Raw genomic sequence first — 15,276 nt, 5'->3', positions numbered from 1 at the left:
GAACATTGCAACATTTTTGGGTAGAACATTTTCTGGTTGTGTGACAGAATGACAGAAAACTTTGTCTGCACTATACTATTGTATGCTGTCAAAACTTTTTGTTCAACCAAGTTTTGGTTGCATAGAAACAATCTATTATTAATATCTAAGCGGAAAAAACTGGATTAAAATCAGGCTATTAGAATGTTTTGCATTCGAAAAATTCATTTCCTCTCACAGTAACAATACATTGACCATCTCCTTAGCTGAAAACTATTTAACAATAGTATATTCGTATAATAATTGCAGAGAAATAATTGTATGTCTTTCTAAAAGGTCTTTGTGATTTTATATAAAGTGAAACATAGACTGAGACAGTTGTGTGACTCAAAGGGTGAAGAAATATCTAGGGCAGCTATTGCGGGAGTATGAGCCTTTAATTATGCATAAATAATGAAGGCTCTTGCATAACATTCTTAACCAGTTAACATTTTCTAGAGGTAATTACTTGCTTGTTTGTATCATTATGGATGAGTTGCTGTCAAGAATATGTGAAAGAAATACCCAGCATCACATAACAGAGAAAGTGTGTAACATGACATTCTGATTAGACCAGTTGAAGTTCAAGTACCTTTGACACACAAATGATATAAATCAAACATGCCTTACGGAGTCCATGCATTTTTAATTGATCAACTCAAACTTTCAGGAAATGTATAATTTCTATGTTATCCAGACAGCAAGATCAAAGATCATAGCTTGCCATGCAGCTGAGATCTTCTGCCAGATGATTTATGCAATCCAATGTTTATAACATGCTTTGTTAAAAGCAAAATTAATCATCTTTTCATTCGGTCTTGTGCTAAATTCTCTATAATGCTTATTCTGCAGAAATCAGTTTCAGCCTGAGCATTTGTTATATAAGAGGGAATCGTATTCAAGCTAACATCCTGTTACACCCATTTCATACCGCACGCGTAAGCAGCGCATATTTTTTTGCTGCACATGTTAACAGGTATGGGCTTTTATACCGCACGCCGAAGCAGCGCTTGCTCGTGTAGCAGAAGCGGCACGTAAGCAGCAGTGCAGCGATCATTTTGTTGCTATGCTCACGATCAATTAAAGCGTAAGTGCATACGTTACAGACAAAATCCACATGGATTGATAGGAAAAAGTAACACTTTAAAGCATGTAAGTGGTGTCTATTGTGTTTTTAACAGTCTCCATGACTTTGAGTTTTTTGTCAAAAACCGCAACAGCAGATTTATAAAACAAGTGTATCTTAAATGTAATGCATATATTGCGTATGAGAGAAAAGCGATTGCATCACAAGTCAGTCACTCTCTCCTATGGTGAGTTAACCCTTTTCTGCCTTCGTATCCTTAAAGCACAATAGCCATTTATTTATAACTTGTACTACATTGATCTAAAGGAGCATGAAATAGGCGGATTGGTGCATACTCTTCCGCTGTGAAAGGAAAATGGCGAAGTGCTGCTCCTGCTCTCCCTACCTTCTGCTCACACTCTGCTTACCCGCGCTGTGTGAAACCGGTGTAAGTGTCGGAACTGAAAACTCCCTTGTTACTGAAATAACAACTATTATTGACACCAGGCCCAGCGAACTCCAGATCCTGGAATGCACCTATCTTTGACATGGATAGGTTGAACACCTCCTCCAGAGAAGAATATAAGATACAGCGGAACGTACACAAGCAGTAAAGAAAGAGAAAACCATTCAACCCTGTTGTACTTAACTGCAATATAACTAAGTTCATTTCAGGAGGGTCTTCTCTGCATCTACCCTGTGCAGTGAGCGGCAGGGAGAAACAGCGCGTTCAATTCACCATACCGCAGCTAAATTGCCAATGAGTGCAAAATAGCTTTTCCCAAAACCTGTCACTGTTTATACTTAAGAACATGATCACACTTCTGTAAATAGGCAGTTTGTTAGGATGTGTCAATTCGTGAAAGTGACTGCCGTTTAACATGTGGCACTAATGAATCGCTATTATTTACTATTATACACTTCTTTTTATGTCTTACAAAAGATAACGGAAATAAGAATGGCTTTATTGGGCACTTGGTTGTATTAAAATACAATATGTGACAGTTCTAAGACTAGAAGAGAAAGTGCCAACACTAGTCTGACTGTGAGCACAAATATGTCGTAATGACGTTTTCTGTATGCTAATTAGTATGTCAAGAATAGATTCTGAATCAAATCATGATTCTGAATCGATTGTGTGGGACCAAATGATTCTCATACCTCTTGCTTTGTAATAGATCGCTTGATATGCCCTGATATGCCTATTCGCACAGGATTCGTATTACCTGAGGACCTCTAGTCATTTGTAATAATTGCAGAGGTTGTCTGTGATCTTAATCCTAAACGAAATCAGTAAAAATTCTCATACAACAGTATAAACAATACAAGCTTAATTATTCAGCTTTCAAATGCAGTAAAAATATCGATTTCGAAACAAATTGACCCATAAGACTTGTTGTCCAGGCTTACATATTGCCAGATGATCAGCTGTTCTTCTCTTAAAACTGACTTCCTCTACCCTTCTACCCGCTCAAACATCCCCTAGAGGTTAATAATAAAAAATATTGAAGGTTAACAGGTAACACTGGTACAACATATCTACTATTATAGCCTAGAAAGAAAATGTAGTTCATTGAATACATGTTGACCTCTAACGGTTGTATGAAATTTTGATTATATTAGTGTCCCAGGGAATTCTGAAACCTATTAAAATATGTTTTTTTTTATGTCAATAGAAATGAATAAATTATGTACAATTGACATGGAACACATGTAAACCTCCCCCGACATAAATAAAAATAAATCCTTCATACATTAATTCCAGTGTTCTACAATGGTACAATATATTTTAGGATTTATAATTGACTATAGAAGTTGTTATATCAGACAATGCCTGTTCGGTAAGATCTCAAACAAACCAAACTAGTACAGGAGTTTATATAATGCATTTTAAATATGAAATGAATGACTCCATAAGAATAAATTACAGAATGGGAACTGTAGTCTCCCTCACAAATGATTTTCTGTGTGAGGTGACAATCTCTTATTAAACTCCTTTAAGTGGTTATTAATATAAGGTTTTAATTAGCTGGAAGTCGGAGGGGCTTCATTTTCCTGCGTGAATTACAACTCTTTGATTATGCACTTGCTTATGATTAATTCATATAATATTTTAATGTCAAAATATGCAGTGTAATGTCATAAAATATTAAGTGAGCCCCTTGGTGATACTGCCTTCATCTCTGGAAGATCAAAAAGAGGGAAAGATAGGAGACTCATCGCTCACATGCAGGAACACAAGTGACTACTTCATACTGACTATCTGTCAATAGAAATATGTAGTGCTGGTAAATATGTGTTTAATATTATAGTAGCGGCATATTTACATTGGGATTCTTTTGAATGTTGTCATACCTACAGTATGGAATGATTAAGGTGTAAAGTCATATTTTGAACAGTATCTTATATACTGTCACTAAAAAGGCCAGAGAGACATACGGTGTATTAAACAAGTACTGTTTTTGTTGATGAGCAGATGTTATAAGGAGAAATAACATAAAGATTCACATCACATGCAAAGGGTGTGGATTGCTGACTTCAGTCACTGTGCCATCTCAGTCTGTACATATTATAATGGCATTTACTGTAGCAATAGTATAGAAAATAGTACAGAAAGGAGGTCTCCCAGTGAAATGTAAAACGGTTTAGCATTGTACGAGAAATGGTGCTAACAATGCAAAATTCATGGCTTGGATTGCTAGACTCATAAAAAATATTTAACTTTAAATGCACTATACGTCCCTTAGAATAAAAATGTTAATCAAATGCATGAGTGTAAATATACTACATTGGATTGAATAATGCTAAAATACTTGGTAAACAACGTGAAATAAAAACATATTTGAGTAGAGTAGGCACAAATAAAAGTAAAATACCTTAGCTGTGAAGAATGTTTGTCATAGTGAAGCATGTTTTTTTTCATTCCAATTTAAATCTGTTAGAGCCTTTTCTGTTTAAAACTGATAATCAAAAATCCTTTGTATAAAGGGCACCAGATAGATTGTAGCTAACACTGCAATATAAAATATTTTTTATTGTTTAGCACCAGCACTTTGTTAAACAAGGATTGTTAATCAATCAGTCAACCCCATTGTGTAGGGAATGGAAATACAAAAATAATCTTGTTATATTGCTCATGATTTTCAAATGCTCAACCAAACCCAACTCAACTCAACTCAACTCAACTTTATTTATATAGCGCTTTTTACAATTTTCATTGTTACAAAGCAGCTGTACATGAGACACATTTAATACAAGTATGAATTCTAAAGCAGCCCCCCCGGCCAGGCAGATAGTGCAAAACAATATGCAAACGGTGGTGAGGAACCCAAAACTCCCATCGAGAAAAAAAACCTCAGGGGAACCCAGGCCCAACCAGGGGATTCCAGTTCCCCTCTGGCAAAAGCTGCTGCCTCTGCACAAGCTCATCAGTGCTTGCACAACAAGGCTTAATAAAAATATAAAAATTAAAGATTATCATTAACAATCTAATAGCATTTGAAATGTTGTAGAAAAAAACAAAGTTGTCGCGTCCTTTATCCAGCTCTATCCTCTTAGCACTTGTCAGGTCACCGCTTCCCATTCTCAGCTCTGCCATCAGGTCTGGGCATGAACTGCATCCTGCGGTAACCTTGGAACAAAGAGACAAGACTGGCTGAGAGTAGAGTACTGTTCTGCACTCTTTGATGCAACAAGTACATCATTTGTTGTTGGATGTGTTCCTGGTTCCGGTTGATCTAAATAATGCAGCCTAAATCCTCTGAGGATTAATATTATGGAGGTGTAGTGTATGCAAGATTAAAAAGATGAGTCTTTAGTCTAGATTTAAACTGACAGAGTGTGTCTGCCTCCCGGACCGTGCAGGGAAGAATATTCCAAAGTTTAGGCGCTAGATAAGAAAAGGATCTACCACCTGCACTTGATTTTGAAATTCTAGGTATTACCAACTGACAGGACCCCTTAGAGCGTAATGTACGTGGTGGTCTGTAATACAATAGAAGTTCATTCAAATACTGCGGCGCTAGACCATGTAGGGCTTTATAGGTAATAAGCAAGATCTTAAAGTTAATGCGATGCTTTATAGGTAACCAGTGCAAGGTTGACAGAACCGGGGTTATATGCTCATACTTTTTTGTACGTGTAAGAACTCGAGCTGCCGCGTTTTGAACCAGTTGCAGTTTTTGTAATAGGCCCGCAGGGCAACCACCTAGAAGTGCATTACAGTAATCTAGTCTTGATGTCATGAATGCATGAATTAATTTCTCTGCATCTGACAGTGACAGCATATGACGTAATTTAGATATATTCTTAAGATGGAAAAATGCAATTTTACAGGTGTTTGCGACATGGCTTTCAAATGAGAGAGTACTGTCAAATACAACGCCAAGATTCTTAGCTGATGACGAGGATTTTATGGAGCATCCGTCAATCGTTAAGCAGTATTCTTGGTTGTTACGCATAGCAGTTTTCGGTCCAGTAAGTAACACTTCTGTTTTGTCCGAGTTTAGTAGTAAAAAATTGTTACTCATCCACATTTTTAAGTCAACTATGCAATCCTTTATTCGATGAAACTGCTGGGTTTCATGAGGCATCGAGGAAATATAAAGTTGAGTATCATCAGCATAACAGTGAAAACTAATTCCGTGTCGCTTTATTATATCTCCTAGAGGTAGCATGTATAATGCGAAGAGCAGGGGTCCCAAGACTGAGCCCTGTGGTACACCGTACTGGACTTGTGATTTGCGGGACACCTCATTGTTTATTGCTACAAATTGAAAACGGTCGGATAAATAAGACTTAAACCATTTCAATGCTATTCCGTTAATGCCGACGTAATTTTCGAGTCTATGTAGAAGTATGCTGTGGTCAATGGTGTCAAATGCAGCACTGAGGTCTAGCAGCACCAATAACGAAATACAGCCACGGTCAGACGCTAAAAGCAGATCATTTGTAACTCTGATCAAAGCAGTCTCTGTACTGTGACATGCTCGAAATCCAGACTGGAATTCATCATTAATGTCATTCCTTTGGAGGAAGGAGCATAATTGGGTTGAAACTACTTTTTCCAGAACTTTAGATATAAAAGGTAAATTCGATATAGGCCTGTAATTCCCTAGTTCTTTAGGGTCGAGTTTGGGTTTTTTTAAAAGAGGCCTTATAACAGCCACCTTAAATGCTTTAGGCACATGTCCTAATGTCAGAGATGAGTTAATAATACTAAGAAGAGGATCTATAATTTCGGGGAGCATTTCTTTCAGTAGTTTTGTAGGTATAGGGTCTAGCATGCATGTTGATGATTTAGATGATTTAATGATTTTAGACAGTTCATCGTGATCTACTGTAGAAAATAATTGCAATTTCTCCTTAGGGGTGCTGTAGTTAGTTTGTTCAGCGGATTTCACTACAGGTTGCATTGTTATAATTTTTTCTCTTATATCTTGGATTTTACTTGTGAAGTAGTTCATAAATTCATCACTGTTATGCTGATAATCAGAATCTGACGTCGATGACGACTTATTTTTTGTTAATTTAGCCACGGTGTTAAATAAGAACCTAGGGTTGTGATGGTTTTCCTCTATTAGTGTTGAAAAGTAGGCGGATCTAGACGTTTTTATTGCATTCCTGTAATTTCGAGTACTATCCTTCCATGCTATACGAAATACCTCTAGATTCGTTTTCTTAAAGTTGCGCTCCATTTTACGGGATGCTTTTTTTAGAGTCTGAGTGTGTTCATTATACCACGGTGTTGGGCTGCTATTTTTAATTTTCTTTAAACGCAGAGGAGCAACTGTGTCTAATATTTCCGAGAAAGTAGAGTTAAAATTTTCAATAGTAGTGTCAAAATCGTCAACGTTATTACTCATGCTGGATATTTTAGACAATTCAGGCAGATTATCGAGAAACGCATCTTTGGTAGTTGAAGTAATCGTTCTACCATATTTGTAACAAGGAGTTTGATTTGCAGCTGTAGGCCATTGAAGCAAACATAATATCAGATAATGATCCGAAATATCTTCACTCTGCTGAACGATTTTAACATCGTCCACATTTATACCATAAGAAAGTATTAAATCTAAAGTATGATTACGAAGGTGAGTGGGTCCTGACACATGTTGACTAACGCCCATGGAGTTAAGAGTGTCTTTGAAAGCCAGTCCCAAGGCATCTGTATCATTGTCTACATGGATATTAAAGTCACCGACGACAAGGACTCTATCTGCGGCCAGTACTAGTTCTGATAAGAACCCACCAAAATCTTTAATAAAATCTGTGTGGTGCCCTGGAGGCCTATATACAATAGCTAGAATAAATTTTAAAAATGTTTTGTCCTTAGTAATAGGTGTCGATACGTGAAGTACCATGACTTCAAAAGAACTGTACTTAAAATTAGACTTCTGAGAGGTAATAAAAGAATTCTTGTAAAGTGCAGCGACACCTCCCCCTCTACCTTTTAGACGAGGCTCGTGTTTATAGTAATAATCATGGGGAACGGATTCATTTAGAGTAATAAAATCATCTGGCTTTAGCCATGTTTCTGTCAAACAAAGCATGTCTATTTTATGATCGGTTATCAAATCGTTAACAAAAAGTGCTTTATTTGAGAGAGATCTAATATTAAGCAATCCGAGTCGTAACAGCTGATTATCTGTATTTTGTTCATGTTTGATTTGTTTAACGTTTATTAAATTACTTTCAAGAGGTTTACGCAATATCTTATGTTTGCTAATCCGGGGGACAGACACAGTCTCTATTTTATGTTGTTTGTAAGAAGGGATTATTACATGTTGTATATTTTGTGTATTCTGTAACGCGAGACGGCAAGCAGACAGTTGGTTAAGCCATTCTGTCTCCTTCCTGACCTGGGCCCTAGGTAGTCAGCCTTTAGCATTATTAAGACTGTGTGCCAAATTTCTAGAGAGGAGGAAAACCCCATCCCAGGAGGGATGGAGACCATCTCGTTTCAACAGGTCAGGTCTGCCCTCAAAACTCTTCCAGTTATTTATAAAATCTATATTATTCTGCAGGCACCACTCAGACAACCAGCCATTTAGTGATGATAATCTGCTATAAATCTCATCACCACGGTAAGCAGTAAGGGGGCCAGAGAATATTACAGTGTCTGACATCGTTTTTGCGAGCTCACACACCTCTTTAATATTATCTTTAGTGATCTCCGATTGACGGAGTCTAACATCATTTGTGCCGACATGAATAACAATCTTACTGTATTTACGATTAGTCTTAGCCAGCACATTTAAATTTGACTTGATGTCAGGCGCTCTGGCTCCCGGTAAACATTTGACTATGGTGGCTGGTGTCTCTATGTTAACGTTCCGGACAATAGAATCACCGATCACTAGGGCACTTTCAGCAGGTTTCTCAGTCGGTGCGTCACTGAGCGGGGCAAACCTGTTCGAGACTTTAATCGGAACGGTTGAGTGATGTTTTGTCCTGCGACTATGCCGTCTCACCGTCACAAAGTTTCCCAGCTGCAGGGGATTTTCAACCGGAACCGAGCTGTGTGCGCTAACATTGCTCGCATCCGAAGTGTTTTCTACGGTTCTTACACTCTTACTATCCTCAAATAAAGATTGGATGCGAGACTCTAATTCTAAAATCTTCTCCGTCAGCCTAACTACTTCCCTGCATTTATCACATGTAAAACCCTCGCCGCTGACAGAGAAGGCTAAACTAAACATATGACATGAGGTGCAAGTAACAACAATAGGAATAGAAGCCATAACTCACCGGGTATGAAGTGCAATCCTAACTTACCAAGGTTGCTTGATGAGTCTTAGTATATACACTTAAAAAGAGAAACAGTTAGCACACAAGACAAATAGGGGGAGATGATATTCCACAATGTAAACAGAAGGCAAGCTAACACGCTAATATGCTAGCGGCGTTACGTTTCAATGAATATAGGTTTAAAATATAAAGTTATAAATAATTCGGCAACGACAGTGATATGTAACGACAGTGATATGTAACGATAGTAAAATACACTAATAATAAGACCAAGAACAAATGTGAGGTGAAGCAAGTGTCAGAGGATACAAACTAGCCGCCGGCAGCGATGCAATCAGGAACCGGAAACCCAACAGTACAAACACTGCCGAAAAACCTCCCACTGCCGAAAAACCCACACACATGATAAAAAGAAATAATTTGCACACCTGAATTGTTGTTGTTTTTTTGGTTGAGAATTTATGAAAACCTTTAAATGAATAAGTAAACACTATGACTTATGAAGATAAATGAAAACTTTGATAAACAAAAACAAATAATTATTTAGGTTTTAAAATGATTACCCTTTTAATAAACTTTTATATTATTAAGTTATGTACTTCCTTCTCACTCAATGAAAACTTATTGTGTGACAAATAACAGTACATTTCTATAATAACTTATTATACACGTATAGATAGGTCACCCCAAAATGAAAATTCTTTACTCGTTTACTCGCCCTAAAGCTCAAATCTGTATAAATGTCTTTGTTCTGTTGAACAAAAAGAAATATAATTGGAAAAATGTCAGCAATTTTCCGTTCTGGGACATCTACTAGCTTAGTAGAAAAAAATATTGTATGTGGTGTATACTTTTTGTTCTGTAAAAATTAGATATTTTGAAGGATTTAGGAAAGCAGTTCTGAGGCACCTTTGACTACCATTTAATTGTTTCTACCATGGTAGTGAATTATGTCCCAGGACTGAAAATGGCATTCTTCTGACATTCTTCCAAATATCTTTCTTTCTGTTCAGCAGAACAAAGTAGATCACACAGATTATAGCGGGTGAGTAAATGATGATAGAATTTTCATTTTTGGGTGAACTATCCCTTTAAAGTCGCCGTAAACAGGAAGTTGCTATTGTTTTTACTTCCGAATTCTGATGCATTTCTGAGGCTGAATCCGAAATGGCATACTCAATGAGTAGGTACTCAATTTCACGTACTTAACAAGGGCTAAATGGGTTGGTACTGTTTGCAATTTAGAATTATTGCATTACTTGTATTTTAACAATTAAATGACGGCATAAATTATGAGAATAGATATACCAGTAAAGTGAACCCAAAACTTTACACTAGCTGAAAAATAGCACAGAAGTTTGGAGCAAGGGTTGAATAAATAAATACAGAATTACCATTTTTGGGCGAACTATTCCAGCAATGGTATGCACATAGTTCACTCCTCATTCAAGCGACTGTTGATAATATTTTGCATCTGTTGTTCCAGCTGAACACATTTGAATATTTATAAAGCTATTTTCGCCTGCTTCAAACGTAATTACATTGACCTCACAGCAGTCTGCCTGGTTGGCATAAGGTTATGTTGGGGAGAGCGTTAGCATTTATATCACTGCACATGAGGAGGCAATAAGGACAATAAGCAAGACCAGAACAGGGACACAACATTACTATTATTGATTGAAGTTAGCTTTCCAAGACGGACTGCCTGTTTATGTGCACAATGTGTTTCGTTCAATTGGCTGTGGTGACCGTGAGAGTAGATGGAACCTACTGATACATAACATAGCTTGTATCAGTTTTTGTGGTAGAACATTTGCACTTCTATTATTCCTACAATACATTTCTTAAATAAAAAATATCCCTCTAAAGCCTCTTTACCTTGCATCAACTTTTATGTTAAAAGTTTAGCGCGAAATGATTTTCCTCTGCTTTATCTTTGGAATGAATACTAAATCCAGCAACGCTTGATCAAATCCTTGTTTAAATCCACTAATGCATATGACAGCTCCCCTAAGGACACCTCAAGGCTGTTTTTATATTGTTGCTCTGAACAGGTGATGTGTTGATTATGGCTATAGAGACATCTCATCACCTGGTATCTACTGGAGCGAGAGGACTGAAGGACAAACGCAGCTTCGGGGTCCTATGTGAAAATAGGACTGACATACCGATTATTTCAGCTCTCAGAATAGATGATGGTATGGGGTTGTGTCTAAAAAATGAAACCAACAAAAAAAATAAAGAGATTATCGAGATGTAGGGAGTTTATAGCAGTATGTCATATGTAAGCAGTTTGTCATATAAAAAAAAATACACTGGCAAACTTTTTTATTTTCTCTTCAAAATGAGTGACAATATGACTGAAATGTAACATACATAACGAATATAACAACAATCTACTGGACAAAAGAAGTATTGTTTTCTAAATTACTGATCACATAGACAAAGTAACGCGAAATGACTTAAGTTAACATCAAATTTCTGTTCTATTTAGTAAAAAATTCAGCTATTTCTAAACAGCATTTTTATTTCTTCCTGAGTAACTGATTAAGCATTGCACATAATGTCGATGACAGATCAATGGCTAATCCAATATCTTATCTGACGATCCATTTATCTTATCCATTGACAGTGTCTGGACCCCCCAAGACATTGAGCTGGGTCGGTCAATGAGTCAGGGAAAGTGCCGATTTTAAGTGTTCCACGGGTTAAAACTACAAGTCTCTTTTCATGAAATAGATGCTTGTCCGAAGCACAAAGAAGTGAAAGGATTATGCAGGAAGTGCCCTTCTCCTTGACATGACCTGCAGAATAAGCACATTCAGCAAAGTCAGCAAAGTTAATCACCTTATTGACGGCATGGGGCAATAGTATTGTGATGATACAGAAGCTTTGGAACATTTTGGGCATTTGTGAATCAGGCAACTTTATGGTATGGACAAATTCTATAATGGAACACATTTTCCTGACAATAGTTCAGCAATTCATGTGTCTGTTTTTATGTTGAACTGATACTAGCAAAGCTCAATACTTATTATTCACTGCACTTGAATCACTATTCAGGCAATGTTTTCATGCGATTTGAATAGCTACTTTCTTTAAATAGAAGTTTTAGCTAATAATGTATAATGTAGCTGGTAGTTTAGCTAAACACGTTTTTGAGTTGCTTGTTTAGCAGTGATTATCAAAAAGACTGCAAACTATTAAACCACAAGAGACATAAAGGCATTGCACTGTAAGATCACTTTAAAAGGCCTAATGTAGAACAGTGCATAACAGTATCATTATGTACTTTGTTTCCTACAAACCGCATACCTTGGATATTTATAAGTGACTGAATTGACTTATAAGTTACTGAACTGATTGATTCTAGTATTGTTTATGCTGACCAATTTAAAAGAAATAACTTTTTTTGAAAAACACAGTCCATTTTAACTGGCTGTTCCAGACCTCAGGTTTTCATTGTTTTGCAAACATCAAGTCCCATTATGCACTGCCAAATTCTTCCTCCCATTCAAAGTGAAAGTTTTGCAGAATTGGATTAAAGTGAGCAATGTTTTGTGTGTTTACTGAGGGGATGACTGTTTAGATATTCAGCTCTTTGATGTCACTCTGTGAGTAACCAGTTCCTCAGGGTGTTAAAATAAAATCTATTCCTTTTTAAGAGAAAAAGCAAGTGAATGTATTTTATATATAACTTCAAAAAACATGCAGCGACTGCAGAAAACAAGTTAGGACCTGAAAATACACCTTGAATATGATAAAGTAAAAGTGCTTGACCTGAATGCATAGAGAAGTGAAATTCTTAGGAATAATCTGGTCACTTAAGTAAAAGTAATTAAAGACTATCAAGCTGCATAACTAAATGAAAACCACTGAAGTATTATAAAGGTGCTCCAAGCATTATATTCTAGCCTATACAAGCCTGAGGCCGTGTTTATGTAAACAACATCCTTGTGTCAGATTTGTGACCCTGAAGCACAAAACCAGTCATAGGGGTAATGTTTTATTGAGATTTAAACATCATCTGAAAGCTGAATAACAAACTCTCCATTTAGATTTGATTGTATTGCGGTAGGCAGAAAACAACCAGTCATAAACCAGTTACTAGGCAAGAGACCAGGGCAGGTAGCTAACTATCATAAACAAATAATTGGCCGGGTCACTGACAAAAACCCAGCCAGAATAACACAACCGAACCCATTCAGCAATGTCCACCAAAGCATAAAAAAGGATCTTGTCTTTTGTAAAGGTAGCTCTTTGATAAAGCTTCTCCCTCAGTAGTCACCGGTAATAGACTTTATGAATGATTTCTGGTTCCCTGCTTCTCTCTTCAGAATTGACTTTATTTTCAAGGGGTCAAATATTACCTTGAAAAAATGTCACTTTTGACTTTTCGGGTTGACGGGATGTGTTGTTGATTATTCTGTCATAGTGTATCCCTCATTGTGTTTCTACTGCCCTGAGCAATGTTTACATTTCTGAACTTTGCAGTACTTACAGATTCATTTTTGTAGAATGAAGCTTGAGCTAGAAAAGCAAGACAGTAATTCTATGTGGTTCATTGCACAAACTATACTATTACACAAATTCTATTTTATTGTGTTTGATTTATTTATTTTAGGAGTAAAGCTAATTTCGATTTAGAATTGGCTGCATTACTTTAAATGGCAATTACTTACCCAAATATAACAATAATTTAAAACCAGTTATATAGGTATACAAAGGTATATTGGTAGGAATAGCCAACAATACATTGAAGGCTATGGGTCAAATTATATTTTTTTATTTTATGATAACAATCAGTAGGATATTAAGTAAAGATCATGTTAGATATTGTTGAAATAATGTTTCTGTCTCTCTAATGGTATTGTTTTGTTTTTGAATGGCCTGTTTTGCCTGCACGGAAAGCTCCTCGACGTCTCCAGACATTTTATGTTAAATGAATAGTAATAATGAATGCAGAGGCCGCATCCGTCCATGAAAAAGCCTTAAGGTCAACATTCCAATTACTTTTGGTCCTTTGAAAAGGTCCCTTGAGGGGTGGGGGGATCTGGGCTGCATATTAACCTTTAAACTTTGACCCACAGATGGGTCTAATCGTCAAATCTAAGTTGTTGAGCACAAAACAAGACATGGTGTCTTAATAGTTTTCCATCAATTTAACATTAATGTTACATTAATTTACAATTCCCAAAACCTCTCCCCCTGTGAAAATCATGTGAAAAATATTCAATTTCTTTTCGCAAAAACTAACAACACATAGTGTGTTTTGGATGTGTCTTTTTAAATGTGTCAAATGAAAGCTCTCACTTCCAACAATATCACTGTATATTTCACCAGTCTTATACTTTAGAGTACCATAACACAAAATTATTATTAAATTATTCTTGAATTGTTCAAACTTACAGGGGTTTTATCAATTTACCATAGGGCACTTTTAAATGCAGAAAAAAAATGCTAAATATGCACCAGCTGTAGAGGTTAAGGAGCTGCAATTCTTAAACCTCTTAAACCGAGAAATTAAGTCGCCAGCGTGTGTGCAGAAACACCCTGTAATTATACAAATCCATCTTTTCTTCTTTTTGTAATCTCCTTTAAGCCACAACAGTGACAAAAAACTGGCTGTTGGGGATGCCCTATCAATCTGATGTCACATTGTTTACACCTGCCCATTACCGCTAACATACCCCGCCTAAAGAGCGTGTAGTTCCACCTTCCGCCACAGACAAGCTGTGAGCCATTTTCAGTCCCAGTAGACCCCTAGGTCGGGAGATAGAGCTCCCGGTTGCCGGACAGGTTGAAAAATCTAAGCTTCAGGACCCGGTGGCCCTTCAGTATAGCATGGGTTTCGGCAAAAAAAATATTATCAAGAGTGGATCACTACAAGCTGTTCGCGATCAAGCTTCATCTCCGGAAGAAGTATTACACATTTTTATTCGACGTTCTTAAATAATGTGTTTAGCGGCTCTTGTTTACATATTCGCGGCTAAACCTGAGACATGGTCCAAAGACAGGTGTTGTGTTGTAACTAGTGAAGGGCATAGATTAATTTTTTTAATCTAGATTAATCTAGATTAATCTTGGAATTAATCTAGATTAATCTAGATTAAAATGGCTCATTTGAATTCTGCCGAAGGCATTCAGAATATGTGTGCTACCCAAATAATGACTAAAAGTAAGTCTTTGAGAACGGGTTTCTCAAGCCAGGTGGCGCATTAGACCAGGGGCTCATCTCCTGTTTCCAAAATGCATCACAAACTGCTTGAGAAAGCTGTTCTACTATGATAATTGGTGATGAAAATTAAATTATGTTCAATAAGATGAACTTGTGTTTACTTCCGCATTAGCTAAGGGATGCTTTCGTTTAGGTGGTACTTGACTGGAAGAGCTCCTACAGTACATTTACATTTAGTCATTTAGCAGATGCTTTTATCCAGAGC

At 36.8% G+C, this 15,276-nt stretch overlaps 1 protein-coding gene across 1 annotated transcript; it reads right to left on the bottom strand.

Annotated features, from left to right (window-relative positions):
• Positions 1–4,092: 4,092 nt before the first annotated feature.
• LOC130408473 (uncharacterized) lies at positions 4,093–9,188 on the bottom strand. Its single transcript, XM_056732014.1, has one exon. It carries the CDS (start codon positions 8,824–8,826, stop codon positions 7,960–7,962), a length of 867 nt encoding a protein of 288 aa, XP_056587992.1. The 5' UTR covers positions 8,827–9,188; the 3' UTR covers positions 4,093–7,959.
• Positions 9,189–15,276: the final 6,088 nt, after the last annotated feature.

This window comes from Triplophysa dalaica, chromosome 19 (genome assembly GCF_015846415.1).
Source record: "Triplophysa dalaica isolate WHDGS20190420 chromosome 19, ASM1584641v1, whole genome shotgun sequence".
Lineage (NCBI taxonomy): Eukaryota > Metazoa > Chordata > Actinopteri > Cypriniformes > Nemacheilidae > Triplophysa > Triplophysa dalaica.
The sequence above is the reverse complement of the archived record's forward strand: the minus strand, read 5'-3'. Positions and strand labels throughout refer to the sequence as shown.

What these genes read in the sequence shown, in the direction of transcription:
- LOC130408473 (XM_056732014.1), bottom strand. Translation starts at nt 8,826, where the DNA reads ATGGCTTCTATTCCTATTGTTGTTACTTGCACCTCATGTCATATGTTT.